General features: G+C 40.8%; 1 protein-coding gene across 1 annotated transcript in view; it reads right to left on the reverse strand.

The window, feature by feature from the left end:
- The window catches only part of arhgap24 (Rho GTPase activating protein 24), a 67,098-nt gene extending 53,946 nt beyond the window's left edge, over nucleotides 1-13,152 (reverse strand). Inside the window, exons 1-2 of the mRNA XM_023408667.2 lie at nucleotides 12,692-13,152; nucleotides 2,491-2,715 (exon numbers count right to left, since the gene is read on the reverse strand). Of these exons, the coding sequence (XP_023264435.1) occupies nucleotides 2,491-2,700 (210 nt within the window). The 5' untranslated portion in view covers nucleotides 2,701-2,715; nucleotides 12,692-13,152. The remainder of the gene's footprint in view (nucleotides 1-2,490; nucleotides 2,716-12,691) is intronic.
- Nucleotides 13,153-19,677: the final 6,525 nt, after the last annotated feature.

Raw genomic sequence — 19,677 nt, forward strand, 5'->3', positions numbered from 1 at the left:
TTGTGCTCCAGTATTTTCCCATGGAAAAAGAGGATATTGTTTGAGTGGAATAGATATTAGAGGAGGTTGTGGTTGTGTGCAATCTTTTTTTTTTTTTTGTGAAGACAAAGAACAGAGCATCTGGAAACGCAAAAGGGAAACACAGCAGGTTAAATAACTGAGTGGTTACTACTGAGTGAGTAAGGGACAATTCAGAAAATAACTGATAATCTATAAAAGGATAATAGGTAGATAGAATAGATTAACTCTGAACTCTTAACAGACATTGATGAATTAGTATCTAATGATCAGTTCCTAATGTATTGGTCAGCACATTTTTTGTGCCTTGAGCCAGACTGTTTCCTCTTGCTTCCAGTCTTCATGCTGAACTAGCGTCGCTGTAGCTTCATATTTAACCGACAGATATGAGAGTTGTATCAATCCTCTCATCTACCTCTCAGCAAGAAAGCCAATAAACGCTATTAATCCCTGACACTCAATCCCAGCAAACTGATCCCTGAACAGCCCTTTACCATGAAGTAGCATAAATCAATGAGAACAGAAAGTCTGTTGAACTTCACCAAAGACATTCTGTTAGGAACATACAGCGCCTTCCACATTTCTGTGATATTGATTCATAATGAGAATCCAAAGTCTGCCTGGCTGCGTCTTTGTTCAGCTACACATGCTCAGTGAGGGAGGCTGCCTGGTTACAGTAACGTTAGAGACGGCATTATTGTCTGCATTACTCATTGTCTCCTCTGCTTTCAGTATAGCTCTGTGTGTCGGCTTCAGTGAGAACAAGCTCACAACAGTTTACTTTGACTTGTACTCAACCAGTCAAAACAACAACCTGACTCATTTGAATCAGAGTCGGATGCCTCCTTTGTCTGTGGGATGCGTCTCCTCTGTGGATCCCAGGTGTCCACTGTTTCAGTGGCATGACTGTCTGAACTGCACAAAATAACATCAATACAGGAGAGCAGCAGAGTAATTTTATATTCATGGAAGTAAATCATGAAGGTGGGATAAATAGTGTCGTAGAATGCTTCCATTATCCTATTTAAATTCAACCCCTATGTATTCTGGTCTCCAGCAACATATTATATACCATTACATAAACATTTTATCCCCATTGTAAGCTAATCCTAGCATTAGTGATTCTACCACTATGTGCTTTTATTTCATTCATTCTGGTGCTATATTAGAAGTTTGTTAGGAAATGTAAGGGCTACAATAACGTCTCCACACTGCACATATTACACATATATTGGTATGTATTTGCGTACATCTGCTAAAATACACACACACACACACACAGACACACAAACACATACTGTATATATATGTATATATATTTGTCTTTGTCACTGTTTGTCTTAAAGTTAATGACTTTAACCTAGATAGCCGTGTTTCTCTTTGTGTTTTGATCTTATTATGTTAAGAGAAGGGATGACTATGTAGGAGTCAACAACCTGGAAATGACTTCCTGGCCTTTAATGAATCTTAGGGTCATTAACATACTCATTTATTGCAGCTATTCTAAAAACCAATTTATTCACCTCCACTCCTGAACTGGATGAAGGACTGTGTGTGTGTCCAGATGTGACTCTTCTATCTCTGTGTGCCTCTGAACATTCACACACCAAATCAATTCACCTGACTCGCAACTAGTGCACCAGCTGATACAGCCAATCACGGCAAAGGAGGAAGAAGTTTCAGCTTCTTTTTTTTTTTTTTTACCAACACCATCATGTATACAGTAAATACTCAATTACAAGTAAGATTCCTGCATTTATAATTGCAGCGAGTGATATAATATTTTCACATCAATAAATCAATGTGTAGGCAGCATTTTACTGTAGCAGCTGATCTTGGTAGAGCCAGTTATGTTGTTTATTCCAAACTTTTCGGGGGCCCTCTAAGCACAAGATAAATCTGAGGGGCCGTGAGCTGATTAATGAGAGAGGAAAAGAAAAAAAAAAAAAATTCTGCTTCACAGATCTGTTTTTAGTTTTTTGGAATATTCTCTGCTCTTTGGTGTTTTTAGTGAAATTTTTCCTCTTTGTGCTTCAAAAAGTTATTTAAATGAAACCATCTGAGGGGTTTAGAGAGGAAATCTCTTCACCAGCTAAAAGACAAATGAAAACATAAGTAAGTAAGTACGTTTTTATAGACTTATGTTTTTGATTTAAAATGTCAATCTTTAAAGTAACTGAAATATAGTGTCGTATAAAGGAGCATAAAATGGAGATACTGTAGTACTCAAGTACTGTACAAGTACCTCAAAATGGTTCTTGTGTAAATGTACTTAGGTGCTTTCCACCAATGGTACATAATCGATTTCTGAAAGTTGAAAGTTAGCGTGAACAGCTGAGAAGAGATAAAAATAGATTTTTTGATTTAGCTGACAGCTGTCTAAATGTGCTGTGCTGATATCGGTCATGTGTGTTGTGTGCCATGATTTCAAGTTTAGCTGGGATTAGTCCTTCTGCGTGTTCTCAGCCTTACCAGGGCTTTGGTCTCCTCCTCGTCTTTGTAATAGTAGAGCTGGTCCCCTCGCAGCACAAACCAGCGACTGTGCCAAGACTTGACAAAACCTCCTTGCTTCCTGAGCCACCCACACCTGATGACATTCGGCCGTGCCTGCTTCTGAACTTCTGTGCTGGCCGGACCTCCACTGCGCTGGGGACTGCTGTGGGACACACACTGGTCGTCCATTACAGCAACTCTGATCTGCAAACAGACAAACCAGTTTGGAAAAGGTTTAGATTTATACAGGCTGCAAGTTCCAAGTAGACCAAACATGAGGAAAACAAATACATTCTTCAACATATTCCAAACTCAGTGTGGGCATTTAGAATAGAAATCATAAAAAAGACCAGTGAATATTAAGCTCCCAATATTCTGAAAGATTTCAACCAACATAAAAATGTATTGGCATGATATAAATGAACTACACTTTTCCAATACTCATCCACACACTGATGCAGCAGACACCAGGGGTTTCAAATTTGGTGTTCCAAATCTTACCAAGGACACTTCAACATGTGGACTGGAGGAGCTGGGGATTGAACCACCAACCTTCTGATTAGTGGATGACCCGCCACATAATGTAACAATAATAGATATCACTGTCCATGTAAAAATGTGGCAGAAACACGTTTGTTCATTTTAATGATTTATTCAGTCCATTTCATTATTTTTTCCACCAAAATGCTGGAATCTTTGCATAATCCCAATTGGAAGATTATTTCCGAGAAGACATGGGAAAGAAATGGGAATTTATTTTTTGTTTGTTTTGTTTTTATGGTTTGGATGAATCCACCCTTTTACAGAAACGTCAGGCCTGTTCGCTGTGGTGTGGTGAAGCATCACAGGATTTGGGGTAGACAGAACAAACAGAGTGTTGCAAGGAGACAGTGGCAGAAAGGGAAATGTGGGAGGAGGAATTCATAAGCCAGATAACAAGACCTCAGACCAAACCTCAAATCTTTTATCTTTTTTTTTTTTTCCTGTGTCACTCTCCTACGTAAGTTGCCCCCTATCCCCTCTGCTTCCCCAAGCTTACTATTCAGTACATACTCATATGCAGGCAAATGTCCTTCATTGCAGCTAAAACCTTCACACACATCCATACATACAGCGCAAATTTGATGTCTGCAGTGAAATGCTGCACATGTTTTATCAGTCAGTGGTGGCCAGTGTACTTTTTTTTGCTGCAGTCTTCTGGGGCAGCAGCATGTCCGACACGAACACAAAGAGACTGGACAAGCTGGTAAAAAAGGCTGGGATTGTGCTTGGTAGGAGTCTGGACTCAGCCAGGACTGTTGTGTAGAGACCAATGCAATGTAAGATGGAGGCCATCATGGACAGTACCAACCTCCCTCTCCACAACATTCTGGCAGGACAGAGAAGCAGCTACAGCTGCAGCAAACGTCTCATCTCACTGCGCTGCAGAACAGAGAGGTTCAGGAGATCCTTTGTTCCCACTGCCATCAGGCTGTAGAACACCTCAGCCAAAGGAAGGACTAATCTATTTATTGTTCTTTATGTATCTATCTATCTATCTATCTATCTATCTATCTATCTATCTATCTATCTATCTATCTATCTATCTATCTATCTATCTATCTATCTATCTATCTATCTACCTACCTACCTACCTACCTACCTGCAGTCAACCCCCCTGCACATATTGTTTCCAAAAGCATAATGAACCTCTGCATCATTCAGGGACATATGCTACTACTCAGAGACTGCTGCTGTCAGCTTTATGCTTCGCCATGTTATCAGTGGCTCTGGTGGAGCTTGGCTTGGTGGACCTCCAAACAGCCCACAGGTCCAGATGTGGACCAGATGCAGGCCAGCAGTGTTCCAGGCAGCGGTGCAGCAAGTGCAGCAGGACTGCTGTGGTGATTTCTAAACTTCTGTCTGGTTTCACACACACACACACACACACACACACACACACACACACACACAGTCCAAGTAAACATGTCCTGTATGTACAATATGTGCACGCCGAAACACGCTCACTCCTCTGCATTCCTCTCAGAAAATAACCGTTTTTTACTTGTTTTGCATTGTGCTAGCCATAACCTACTTATTATCTGTTATCCATCTCTACTTCATCTCTGCACCAAGTGTGTGCTCTTCGTGTGTGCTCTTCCTTCAATAGCGGTGAAAGCTATCAATTGGGCTCAGTTCTTTCAAGGAAAAATTCTTCTTTGCGTGGGATTGTTTAACACCAATACTGGAGTGAATAGATTCTTAAATCCTGTTGCTTCTTACATACTTTCTGTTAGCTTGAAAAGTCTATAAATACACATATGGACACACACACATGCAGCATAAATCACAGTCTAGTGTTGGTACACACATCTGTTGTTGGAGTCACCTGCTGTGTTGCCAGTCTGGTGCCACAGCCCTATTGCAATTTCATGGTTCCTGCACAGGGCCTAGTTAACGGCACTGCAGGGACTGGCCTGTGCTGCTACCAGCTGAAATGGTAAATAACTCTGTTTTTTTTTTGTTAATGTGAATAACTTGGAGCTAGCTGAGAGCAGAAAGACTATTTACAATTTACAATACAATGCTCTGTGGTCTAGTCCGGAGGTAATAAATTGCTGTACAGGGGTAGAAAGCGTAATCATTACTACATCTATAAATTACCAGAAAAATGGAATAAGATTATTTGAAAAGTTAGCGGTTCTTTGGCCCATTCAGGAACAGCATGATGAATTGTGACCTTTAGAAAGTTGTTTGTCTTCATTTTCATGGTCCTTTTGTTTATAGACTCTATCAAACAAATCCAGTAGAATCATGGGAAATGATGCGTTAACAACAGCGAATAAAGTGATGAAAATAAAATTTTGCTATTAGGATAAGCAGCTACTTTAGATACTTCAATTTTGTGAAGCAGTAACCTAACAAGGTCTAAAGGCAGGACACTGACCTGTTTTCAACCATATGTAGCCATTCTTTTTGTGGACACTTCTCCTGTAAACTTCCCTGATGGTCCCAGATGTGGGTGTAAGCACGTTTATGAAGCAACTGCAAAGACTCGGCAAGAACACATCACTTCCTGACTGTTTTGTCCATTCAGCACATTGAAAACAGGCTCCCGGAGGTGCATCCTGTGTCCCTGTAAAACACCTGTGTGTGCAGGTGTATGTGTCTGTATCTTTCTGTGTGGCAGTAGCATCTCTGCCCAGTGAGCCTGTTTCCAAAAATAAGCAGCAGAACTAGATATGTGATGATTTTTCCCCAGCCATAATAACAAGATTAGAAAAGCAACACTGAAAACAAAGACATAGGATATCTACTTTACCCGAGGCAGCCTGAAAATAAAACAGAATGAAATGAAAAATATCATTCTTTCAAATTGAACAAGACTTGCATTCAAAATTGCTAGAGGACCAATTTTGCAATTAAACTTTTTACACACTAGGGAGAGAAGTAACTTGAGATAGACGTGAATCCCAATTTTCTTCTTTAAGTTTACTCATGACGTCAAGTCTGATTTCTGGAATAATGAATTTGGCAGTATGATGGAGGATTTCATTTCCAAAGTGGCAATTAACTGTTCATGTCTAGTAACAGTTTTAATCTGTTTCTGTCAAGTAACATTCATGAGTTTAAGAAAGTCACAGAATTTTTCTCACAGCACGCTTAAGAACTTTGACCATACTTAGCAGTCTGTGAGAAGAGACACCCTGACCTTCACTATAAACAAAAACAGCAGCCCAGTATACTGCACAGACACAGCCACAGCCACACACACACACACACACACACACACACACACACACACACACACACACACACACACACACCACAAACACATACTGTGCACTCACTTGAAAGGAGGACACAAAGATAGTCACGAATCAGCCCCCTAAGGTTTTTGTGGCATGCACTATAATTTGTTAGCAGGATGCAACATATCTGTGGCTCTGTGGCAGTAGAAGAAGAATTCAAACCCCACGAGTAAAAGAAGGGAGGAAGTTCTCAATGTGGGGTACAAATCTTTCAAACTACAATTAGGTTTTTTCTCCATTTGAGCAAAGACGTACTCATGTTCTTTGTCTGTCCATCAGTACAATGGATGGATGGATACAGAGCCAGGCTATCTTGGGTTTAGGGACGCCTTTTTGTTGGTTTAAAGATTTGCATCTGTCAGTGAAATCATACAAAGTGTCTGGATGTGTCTTTAAGGATGAAAGTTGTTCTCAGAGCAGCCAAGAAGGCTCTGAACTGTGCAATAAATCATTTCCTATTGTTTCCTGGGACAGAACCATTTGATGTAAACTGATACTTGTGATGATGAACCTATGCATAATAAAAACAAAAGGGCCTTGTGTTTTATGGGATTCTGTGGGCTGATACACACCTCAGGATAATTCACAAAGAAAGTGATAGCAACCTTTTTGCATTATTCAGCCAACTTTTTCTGCATGTGTAACTGATGTCAGATGCACCATATGTTGCATACATCCTGGATAACATGATACCAACACTGAGGAAATAAGGTTACCTAGAGGTCTAAACAAGAAAGCATGTTTGATGAGACTATAAAATCTCTGAAATGTGATACTGCAGACCTTCTTGTCCATACAGGACCCGTTTCACAGCATCAGGGGGTTGCGAGTTGCCTGTGCATACACACACTGTTTGCTCCCCATATGGGAAAGTACTGAAGCTAAAAGCACACAAAAGCCTGAACTGTCTGAATTGAGCCAGTTGGGAGGAAAGGAGATTGAGGCTTCACTTCACAGTCTGGCTCATCCTTTGGGAAAATAAAGTTGTGCTAGGGAAGGTTTTTTGGGGCTAAAAATACCCAGTTACCTAAACCATACATTTGGTCTACAAAGTAAAGAGCATTCAATTCCCCCTCTTGTTGAGACTGTACAGACTGTTGCCTAAATTGCCAAAAATTCTGGTGTCGTGCAGGGACAGTGGCAGGAAATCTTCTGTGACCACAGGAAGTGGCCGGTCAAAACTCCAGCAAGGGAGCACTCTTTCGAAGAAAAACTGCACTTAGCAAACTTAGGTCTGCTGCTTTTCCCATCCTGTGGTTGCTATAAAGCATCACAGACCAATGTGGTAAACATGAATGTGTACTAAGTGCATCTTACCAACATAATGTGACATGAATTCACAGTTTTCAAACAGATGACAGTTTGCTAAGCCTCTCCACTTAGTTACTGTTGGTACACCTGTCTAACTCCTTATTCTTACACAGCACACATTCAGTTTACAATAATGACAGGGGCAGGTTCACCACTACACCTTGATTTCAAACAGAGGCAGACAAACCTCTCTCTCCCTGGCAAACATCGTTCTCTTAGCTAATTAAGCTAAAATTAGCTTCATGAGTTGGTTGAAACTGCTGTCTCTGCTGGTATTAATATGCATTTAATGGCTACAACATGATAACCAGTTGACGATCCATGGATAATTTGTTACAGATTTTTCTTGTATTGTACTATAGACCTTAGTGATTCTAAAGAAAAACCTGTTTGGTTGCATAGCTTACATATTTTTATACCATATGTTTTCAGTTTTAAAGTTACAATAGAATTTCAGACTAGCCAAGCAATGTGTTTGGTAGATGTAACCCTACAAGTTTGGCATGGGTTGCTGGGAGGTAAACTTCCCCAAATACAATAAGGAGCAGTACAAAGCTGCTAATGTTAGCCTAAACCCTGATAGCATCCATGGCCAGCCCAGCTGCCACACTGGGGACATACTATCCTGTGGTGGTTCATTAACTTAACCTGTAATCCCACAAACTGTATTAGTTAACATTTAATTAGTTAATGGTGTGTTCTTTAGCCTGGTAAAGTTTGTTGGTATTAAGCTAGTTAGCCAGACATGCTAACAACTACATAAAGAAGACTCCTTTAGGACACCAGCCTCCAAAGGAGAGGATGAGAACTATATATCTTACAGCACAATGCACAACACCAAAGCTTGACAAGTCTGCCATGCCTAATTACTTTTGCTGAACTATGATTGGACAAAAGCTGTCAAGGGGAGGAGTTTAGCTAATGGTCAATTGGCAATCTCTTTCCATAATCTACATTTTTTCAAAACATGTTGATGACAACTCATCATAGCAATTTTGTGTTCATATTAAAGGTTCTCAATGATCAGAGTAATATAAATAATCTCTTGCTTGAAGCCTTAATGATGCTGAATTGTTTATTCATGACCTTTAACATGTGGCAGACAGTGCCGTCACCATCTGTCTGTCTTCAGCCCTCAGTTTTACATTTGCAGCAGCTGCTGTACTCCACATTGGCCTCAGTACTTGCCAGCAACCCATGTGCCAACTTTCCTTGGATGATGCAAAGGTCAATGGTGCGTGAAACAGGAAAGTCACTATAGTGGGTCAAAACAGTGCTACCATTTAGTCTTGTCAAGTCTGATACATCTCTTTTGACAGTACAATATCTATCTATCTATCTATCTATCTATCTATCTATCTATCTATCTATCTATCTATCTATCTATCTATCTATCTATCTATCTATCTGTCTATGTCCATCAAGCAACAGATACTGGGATGTGGTCACTTCCTGATGTATGCAAGTCAGCATGTTTGACAACTGACTGATTCCACCTGGCAATGACATGAACTCTGTCTGTGTCTCATTACCAACCATCTCTCCAAGGCAGTTTCAGATCAAAGTCAATGTATATACCCCAGTACCCTGCTAACAGCAAAAACTATCAACAGAACATGCAACAGAGGAAACATGAACTTCACATTGCCAGTCAGTGCTGTCAACCCTTTAAATATCCCTAAGCAACCTTCCCTCTTAAAGTCTGCACAGTAGGGCCTCCATGACCCACATGTGTTAAAGACAAATATAACCCTCCGCTACCAAAGCTGCTACCTCAAGAGAAGTCTGTTTCTGTTAAGACTCCTGCTGAAAAGTCGCAGAGGTGAGAGGAGGGCATGTTTCTTGCTGTGCTGTTGCTGTGCTAATCGCTGGAGAGGATGTGAAAGAGGAAGGGCTTCAGAGCCGTCACAGATGGAAGTACTCTCTCTCTCACACACGCACAGAAAAGGAAAAAAAAAACCTGATCCATTGCTCCATCCAACAAACACACAGGCCAGGTCTATCAAGATTTAATGCTGAAGGGGAGTTCAGTGAGGTTGGGATTTAAGAAGCTATCCTTCATTGTGATGCAGGTCCATGCAAAGTCCATGATCAGAGACTACCCACACAACACACCGTGAGTCAGAGAGACATAGGTTGATGGTTGGAGGCAGGGAGAAAGGAGAGGAGGTGAGGGTGGGTCATACAATGTATCAGAAACACAGAAGGATTAGTTGTTGGAGATAAATTTAGTTTTTGCTCCTGTTGCTGAATGCCTAATAAACTCGCAGGCTTTGTATGAATCAATGTGATGAGTCAGTGGCTATTTTGTCTACACACTGATTTAGACGCCATATGTGCCCCCCTTTCATAGCGCTTTTGGTGTGATACACTCACTGTGATACCCCCTCACTTGCATTGCCACCCCTCCCTCTCTATTTTCCTCCATACCATGTGTCACAGTGTGTCTGGGAACTGAGCAACGGCCCTGTGGAGAGATGAGGACTTCACAATGACTCATTCTACATGTGTTTGACAGACTGTTGCAACTGGATGAATGATACTGTTGATGTGGTTTTCTTTTGTACGGCAGATATGTGAATAGAAGAGGGTATTTTCCTCACAAAATAAGATACACAAGGTTACAAAGTGCACTGAAAATCACCCCTCGCTTCCCGGAGCAGTTTGGGGAAAGCTAAGCTGACTCGGCACTTTAACCTCCATAAACATGAAATTACTATAGATTCTCAGAGTGAACTAGCCTGTGCCATAAATTTAACTGGTGTAAAAAGGAGTAGTTTGACATTTGTATACCTATTCAGTCAGTTAGCTTAGCTTAGCATGGAAGTCGGAATTTCTGTGTTCCTGGTTGGAAACTGAAATTGGAAAGTTCTTCTGCCTTATCTGTGTCTCATAAAATCAGTCGTATACAGAGTACTGTCCAACTTCTATCTTTGTACATATTGTAACAGTGTTTGTATGTGCAAAATACCACATAATACCACATATTACTATGGACTGATATTGTCATCAATAACAACAACAAGCAAGCAACAACAATGACAAGCTTCCGACTCGTCATTCCCAGTTCTGACATCAGACCTCTGAGGTAATAGGAACACAGCATCAACTATTCGGGGGTTATAAGGAATATTGGTTGCCTTTGAGCATTTGCCAGACAACCAGTGGAGAATCCAGGAAGCTAGTGTGCCTAGCAACAAAATAATAATGGCAAATTGTCATTTTTAAACACCAGTTTTTGTTCAGTTTATACAAGTGAGACATATCATGTTAATTGGTGAAATGTAGAAGTTCTAATAGGTAGATTTTGTTACCCGCCAACAGTCAGTATAGTTTCCCTCTGTTTCAAGTCTTTGTACTAAGCTAAGCCAACCAGCTGCTGGCTGTGGTCTTATGTAAGACACGACAGTAGTTATCAATCTTCTCTTTTAACTGCCAGAAATCAAATAAGTGCATTTCCCGAAATGTAAAACTAATCCTTTACCTATGAATTTTCCATTTTGATTTCAGCTCTGCTTTTGCCCCTCGTCTCCATCCCTTCCTGTCTCGATAAACAGATATCACAGAGTTAGACCTGGGAACAGTCGAGTGTGGCAGCTGACACAGGGAACCTGATCCCTGGGCTTTCCAGCACCATGGCTTGTGCACTGCAGACATTCCTGGCACACGGCGGTCATCATATCTTACCCCCTCTTCTAGCTCAGCTCATGCCCTGTTTGCCTTCGTATCTTTCTTTTCCATTATCACAGCAGGTGGGGGGAAACAAATTGCAGACATCTTTTTCTGTCCTCCCTGCCATTTTACCAACATTTTCCCTCCTTGGTCTTTCCTCCCCTCCCTTCATTCGTTAATGTTTGAGATCTTTTGTCATTCTACTTTTCTACTTCCTTTTAACATTATGGGTATGCCGTGCATATTTGCAGTCATCCTCACACATGCAGCACAACTAGCACATTAATCCAGACATAATTGAGCTTTCTTGTCTGTTTATTCAGCCGACAGCCAGACAGGGGGTCGGTGTTTTGGATGGCACATGCAACGGTCTTGCCATCTGTATGTCCTGCACCAGAATTAGCAAGTGCCTCGCAAAATGCTGGTCTAACAGCCACTGAATTTTAATGATGTGACTAAAACGTACCTGAAAGTACAGAAAACTGATGCTTTCCAGCTGTCCCACAGCTGTTGCTATAGTTACTGACAGTAAATTGGTGTTTCACTTATGTTGTTACAGGCTAACAATGTTGCTAATATGCTTCATATAAAGATTATAGCTTTTAGGCGTTTTCACAATGTTTTTCACAGATCCCCAGCATGCTCACACAGGTGTGATCCACACACACACACACACACACACACACACACACACACACACATATATATATATTTATTTATATATATATATATATATGAATACAGAGTTGTGCGCTTATTTCCTCTGGTGCATCTCTGCTCCAACCTCTCTATGACACATGACACTTAGTGCTGGTGACACAGCTGGATGACTTCTGTCGCTAGTTTAACACAGTGGAAATAGATCACATTAATGAGGCATTAAGTTAGAGTTCAAATCCATTAGAAAATGAGCTATGCTTGAAGTTTGTCTGAAGTTCAGTCACCAAAAGCACTGATGTCTCTGATCATTGTTGAGTGAGTTGAAGGCACTTGCTGACCTCCTTTGCTTGTGGTGCAGGGTCATATGTGTCGAAAGTAAATGAAACACATGCAAAATATTACACCGATCCGGAAGCTCCATTAAAACCCTATTACCATATTCTGCTATGCTAGACAATGTAATATTACTACTGCAATTTATATAAAGTTCACCTCCAGCGATACCTGCTTAAAATGTAAATTACATACTGTATCTGAAAGGATGACTATATCCTTCCGGATTGGACCCATCAGTCAGACTATTTGCCTGCAGCATCTTCATATTCCTATTACATATTCCTATTGTATGTCAATGTGACTCAAGACCAATGGGGGCACTGCCACAAATTCACCAAAATTCAGGTAAAACAACATCTAAGAGGCAAAACCACACTATGAAACCGTACAATATCAAACTGAAGACTCACCTTTCAAATAAACAGCCTTGTTTAAATCCCTCAGCTGTGACGTGCGGTGATGCACACCTATTTTACCCAATCCAGTGACAGGATATCAATCAACAACAACAGAAATCCTGGGCTGAGGCAAGCTGAAGTTGTACTCCAGCTCTACTGCTGCTGCTGCTGCTGCTGCTGCTGCTCCTCTCAGTGTGTGCAGAGTGGATTGAGTTAGCTGAAGCTCAGACAAGCTGTTACAAACTTTTCCCCTGACTGCTCACACCATCTGCATGCTGAGAAAGTCTCCGCTGTGGACAGGATGGCTGTCGCGGTCAGCACAGTCACACATGGGGCACCATTACAGAGGGAGTCCGCCCAGACACATGCACACCACATGCACCACACACTCTCTCTCTCCCAACACTGAAGCCTATGCAGTCCTCGCTCCTCCACTCATCGTTGCTGTTGAGAAGCTCACACTCAATCTGAGAAGAGTGCGTGTGTATGTTAGTTACACAGGAGGAGGAGGAGGAGGAGAGGGGGGAGGAGAGAGGGAGGGGGAAAGTGTGTGTGTGTGTGTGTGTGTGCGTGCGTTAGAGAGAGAGCATGTTTGAGGAAGTCTTAAGGTGAGAGCTCTAACTGAGCAGAGCTCCAGCAGTGCATCTGACTTTCTCTTGTATTTCAGATTACACACAAGCAACTGGCAGTTTGTAAACTCGCACACTTGTGTTCCTCGCTGCTCAAAGTGTTAACAGCCGAGAAATGACCAAACTTTGCTACGGCTCATATCCTGAATTTTTCATACATGCTCTGTGAGTAATCCAGCACACAGACACTGAGGACTGCCCCAGCTTTAAGGCGTCTTCAAGATGACATATACAAATGACTGCGTGCATGCAGCTTAACAAACATTTATTCAGTGACTCTATCCTCACTCTGGTGCAAGCCCAGCTGTATACACACTAGTGGGAAGTGCATCTTGTTTACTTGGGAGTGTCTATTCCATAGTCTCACAGTGGCTTCGTCTGAAGAGCATTCCTGGAGAACAGTTTGTAATATATAAGAATAAAAACGTTAAATGTGTATGATAAATGGAGATGGTCTCATAGTTAAAGCCATACTGTAGTTATACACAGTACATTCCTGAGCTCAATCATGCAATCATTGAGCTCCTTATCTACTTCTCACAACCTGCTTAATAACCAGAATCTATTGATTTATGACAAAAGAACAGACAAAAAACATTGAAAAGCTGTTTACTCTCATAGAGATTCCAATGCATGGCTTTCATGCAAGCTCTAAAAATGAAATATAGGTAGTTATATGTAATAAAATATTCACTGGAGAGCTGGAGCTGAGTTCAATTTTTTTAATGGTGATTTACATCTAAATCTCATCAGATTCAGATGGACAAGTTTCCACCACCAAAAGAAGTCTATTCCCAATTTGTAATGTACTGAAATAGCCAACATGCAAGCAACAATTTATATTATCCACACAAGACAGATACAGAACCTTGGCAGAACTTTAATGCATCCCTGGCATGTCTCATCCCCTGGCTCATTTATACGTAATAAGGAATTAGATTCCAATCTAAATAGGAGGTGGCTGATATTTCAACAATAATTGCTTCCTCAAAATCAAATCATCAGGATGGAAATTAGTTTATTTGCAAGCTCATACTTATTCTGTGAATGGAGGTAAATCTGACTGGTGTGGTGTGTATTGTGACACAGTTGTAGAGGAGCTGGTTGAGTAAGGTGACAGACGACTGTCTTGGCGTTGAATATGGAGGAGGTTTTGTCAACAAGCATGATCCTGGCTGGGTTATTAAGGTGTCAGAGGGTCAAGTGTAGGGCCGGGCTAAGCACATTATGTATTGATCTGTTTGATCTATAGGCAGAGTCGAAGCAGTGAGGCAGGAGTGTGGTCAGAGTTGATGATGTATACCGTCATACTGTCACTGTTGGACTTTCTATTAACATCTGTCAATTGATCGATCAAAGCGTCAGCAGCAGAACATGAATCTGCCAGAACTTTCAACCTGCCACTTTTCTGAATGCACAGACCATGATCAGATTTTGGTAGGAAAACGGAAAGATTTTTCTTGACGGTATTGTTACACTTAAAGTATTTTGTGTAAGGAAAATAATAATTTTCTTCTATGTTATTTGTTTAAACATCCTGAGACCCATCTGGAGATCCTGACCTTAGCACATATTTTGTGTCCCATGCTTGAGTCTTCTTTGTTACCTTTTGTAACTCTACATGAAGTGTTATTATGAAATTGAATGGCATGTCATTGAAAGAGTAGCCTTATTGGTCAAGTGATTTCTTTTTATTTGTAGCAGTGCAAAGACACTTATATTTACCAGCTAACTCTGAGAATTCATTCCTTCAGATAAAATATAATCACCACTCAGAGGGTGAGTCTTTTAGGTGCCATTTAAAGCCTCATTTGATCAAAGGAAGATTAAATGAAATGCTGAGAACAAACAACAGTAGCCTCTCAGCCATCTGTCCGCCGCCATCCTTCAGCGTGTTTTATTATATTTGCAGGACGTGGAATGCTTAACACGAAACACTGTGACCTTGTGACGTAAGAAGTGGCCATCTGTAAACAAACCGGAGCTGCATCTACTCCCATGAGATAGTCTATGTGATAGGAGATAACTCGTAAGATTAGAATGGATGAATCTTCACAGAGGAAGCCTCTGGGAATTAAAATGTTCTCAATGGGTCTGCTGTTCTCATGGCCTTCGACTCGGAGGGTTTGGACAGTTGGTGACTTCTGGACAGATAATGAAAATCTTTGGAGGCCCACGTAGACAAAAAGTCTCTCCCAGTGGACTGAGATGACACTTGGACACAGTTCCTTTGATTATATAATTTTCAGGCTTCTACCATTAAAATATTAACATGTAGTGTTCACTTCGACCGCTTACTGCTTGTGAATGAAAACAATAACTGAACAACACTGGTTGGTCGGTGTCCCTGAGTGTGTGTGTATGTGTGTGTGTGTGTGTGTGACCTCTGTTGGCAAGTGTCTGACCATGGCAGCAGCAGTTCCTGTTTGCATCAAGGAAATAACAAGCAGAGACGGACCACTGACTTCTTGATTTCCACTTCAGCATTTTATTGAAGACTTTGTTAAAACAGAGTGAATATCAACCAAGTGGAAAGTGGAAAAGGTTTTGTTTCTGAACAGGTGTGTGTAGGAGAGCAGTCTCAGTGAACTGAAGAGGCCTTAGATACCTCTATTTAAAACAGAAACAATCAACTAATCAAATACTTTGATATTGACAATGGTGAAAAAAAACTCTAAAAGCACAACACCAAGCAGCAAAGTTTCCTGCGAGCTGGTGAACATAGTGAATAGTGAACATTTAGCAGCTAAAGATCCAAATATCTTTTGGTATCTGCCAAAACAGAGCTGATATTGGAGTGAATATTGGACTTAAATTCACAAAGTAAATACAAACTATTACGGTTGCTCTGTATGTGCTGGACGTGTTTACAGGTAACTGCCCTATTACCTTCAAAAGGGTGATGATAACGTTACACAGCTTCACAGCTTCACAGCTTCACAGCTTGTTTCTGCTGCCCCCAAATGGCCAAGTTCAGTTATTGTCGGTTTAATATCTAAAAAGGTGACCATGACAAAAAAAAAAAAAAAAAAATTATTGAGATATAATTGTAAAAATTGGAGGCTTCCTGGTAGCCTATAGGAATTTAAAGTGATCATTAACCATACTGTGTGGGTTTGCAAATTATCTCATCTCTCTCCTCCCTCAATTCCTGTCAGCTCTCTGCCACTGACTCTAATGAAAGAATAAAACAGAGACAAGGAGATTGTCCTCACACGAGTTGATGAGGGAGGTGTTGTCTCTCAAGGTCAGGGTCACCCCCTACATTCTTTTACAGACGTCACTGTGTGTCTCATTTTGTCTCTTGGCCTGAACGGAGACAGAAAAACACAGTAGGAAGGCTGAATATCTCTCGTTTAACTTGCTGACAGTTGTTTTGAAAGGTGATCACACACACACACACCGTTCTTTTATTTATTTATCTGGCCCTGGCGCATTTTTCCTTCCTCCTAACTGAAAACTTCAGTTGACCTTGGCTTCCATCAACTGGAAACATCTCTGCACCTCTACATATGCCAGTACTGTGGCACATGAATTATCTATGAACAACTGTATATCGGGACAGTAATCATTCCTTATTTTCAATCCTCATTTGTTTAATTATACTCTTATTTACAGTCTTTTCTTTACTACTGCAATTTTCCATCAGATAAAGTTGAGCTTTTCCTGAGAGACACTGGTGTAGCTTTCTTCCACAACAAAGATCATATCTCATTGTTTTCCTTGATGCAATATTGCTCTCTGGTGGTGACTTCTAAAACGTTTGGATTTGGACATTTGACAACCTGGTTTAAAACTATATCTGTTCATCTTTAAAAATCTACACACGTACCAATAGTCATCACATTAATACTGTATGCTTTTTGAAGGAATTATTTGTGTGTTGATTTACGGCTGTGACAGTGGCCCCCTTATTGATTTTGGCTGAATGCCATAAAATTCTCATGAGACATATTGCAATTAGATAGACTTGAACCCAAATTAAAAAAAATAAAGTGAAATCTCATATTGAGGTTAGTTTGTCAGAGCTCCAGGATAAACTGAATGGAAAATACATGCAAAATAACTATATCATACAATACCATCAGGGAGCCACCAGAGGTCCATGTGTCATACCAAAATGAGGCAGTGTAGATGCACAAAAACCTGGACTGAATGTGAGTACTTATTCACCACTCCAAAAATTTGGATTTATCATTATATAGTGCACACTATAGAGCACTTTATTAGGAACATCTGCATTTTCATGCAATTAATCAATCTGCCAATCGTGTGGCAGCAGTGCAATGCATGAAATCATTCAGATGCAGGTCGGGAGCTTCAGTTAATGTTCATATTAAACATCAAAATGAGGAAACAATACGATCTCGTGGCATAATTGTTGGTGCCAGACCAACTTCGAGTATTTCTGAAACTGCTGGTCTCCTGAGATTTTCACATTCAACAGAGTTTTTACTCAGAATGGTGTAAAAAACAAAAGGCATCCAGTGAGCAGCAGTTGTGTGGATGGAAACACCTTACAAATATCAATTTTCTGGGTCTGAATATGGTGTCAACGGCATGGGTCCATGGACCCAACCCACCTTGTGTCAACAGTCCAGGCTGGTGCTGTTATAGTGTGGGGAATGCTTGTTTGGCACACTTTAGGCCCCGCAATACCAATATCAATCATTGTGGGAATGCCACTGTCTATAGCTGCTCTCCATGTGCATTCCTTTATGGCCACAATTTACCATCTCCTAAAGACTACTCCCAGCACGATAATGTGCCATGCCACAAAGCAAAAGTCGTCCAAAACTGCTTTCAAGTGAACTTTAATGGCCTCCCCAGGCACCAGATCTCAATCCAGAAGAACACCTCGCGGATGTGGTAGAACGGGAGATGAATGTGCAGTTGATGAATCTGCAGAAGTGATGAGATGCAATTATGTCAACATGGAGCACAAAAATCAAAGTCATTTTTCCAACAACCTGCGGTCACGAAGAAATGAGGTTGTTTGAAAGCAAACGGAGGCTGTATCAAGAATAAGTGTGGTGTTCCTGGTGCGCAGTGATTCTTTTTTCTGATGCAGGGAGAAGCAGAAAAAGAAGTAAATCACAATAAGCGAAAACATTCTTTTTACACCAAACACAATATTCCAACTAATCAAGACCAAAATGTCAATCCACCAATCATGTAACAGGAAGCCACTCTTAAAGAAGTACAATTACATTAAGAGACTATGTGACAGTTATGAAAAATGTGGATTTATTTGTCAACTAAAACTAACATCCAAAAACTCTACAGAATCTTGTGGAGGTCAGCCATTATTGATAATAAACCTGTTGGAAAATGTTCCTTCTGACGTCATATTGCCTAGAAAAAGACAATCCCTCCAGGGGTCGGCAGTCTGTCAGGTCGCTGAGGTCAAGGCTCTGGCCGCTTGTGTAGCCACTGCCAGTTACTGAAAAATGTTTCTGAGAACCATTAAGACAAACAAAAAAAAAGTAGGGGGAAACCCTGGGATGACGGAGCCACAGAATTCATTAATCAGACTGGCTTCCATTTCTTGAATCAAGTGACGTGACAGTGTGTGAGCTCAAGTGCCTCTCGTTACATTTCACAAGCCTCACTTGTGATATCTGCTATCAGTGTAATCAATCAAACCACTTAATTTCCTTGTTTGCAGTGTTTATGTGTTGTCTCCAATAAGCCTTGTCATTCTGCAGCTACAATAAACAACCTGTTGAGACAGGGCCAAACTGTAAATACCAGAACATCTATTTGCAGTAAATCAGTGTTATTTACTACTCCGTTCACGCACCTTTGTTTCTGCAGAGGCGGCAGTGACGTGTTCAGGGAGTCAGATAAAGGGTATTTCTCACCAACGCTTTCCTGTTATTTTCCAGGGTCCTTTGTTTAGTTGCGAGGCCTCGGCCTGTCAGTTCTCAGGGGAATAAGAGGAACATTCGGGTCTGAGCAACTAAGAACACTCCTGCCCTCATACACAAGACTGCTCCCATACCTGTATCATTATGTGTGTGTGCGTGCGTGTGTGTGTGCGTGCGTGTGTGTGTGTGCGTGCGTGTGTGCTTGCGTGTCACCTTGTCCTTGGATTGAGGAGTTACATCCCTGTGGTGAATTCATGTGTTTCAGGGAACTTTACCCTTTATGAATTCGACTCTTATGTAATAATACAAAATTCCAGCAAATGAATTTTGCAATTCATTAATAGGTATTAAAGCTCTCGTTTTTAATTCAGATTTATCGTAAGAAAATGAAATAAGAAGAGAAAACTGACCTACATTAATTCCAAGTTTGATCCTGCAGATTTTGTAGTTTTCAGACAAAGAAATTTGCTGTCCTTCTTGTGCATTCCTGTTTTTGATT

Source organism: Seriola lalandi, unplaced genomic scaffold (genome assembly GCF_002814215.2).
Source record: "Seriola lalandi dorsalis isolate HSWRI2012SDOR001 ecotype SW California unplaced genomic scaffold, Sedor1 jcf7180002054370, whole genome shotgun sequence".
In the NCBI taxonomy this organism is placed as follows: Eukaryota; Metazoa; Chordata; class Actinopteri; order Carangiformes; family Carangidae; genus Seriola; species Seriola lalandi.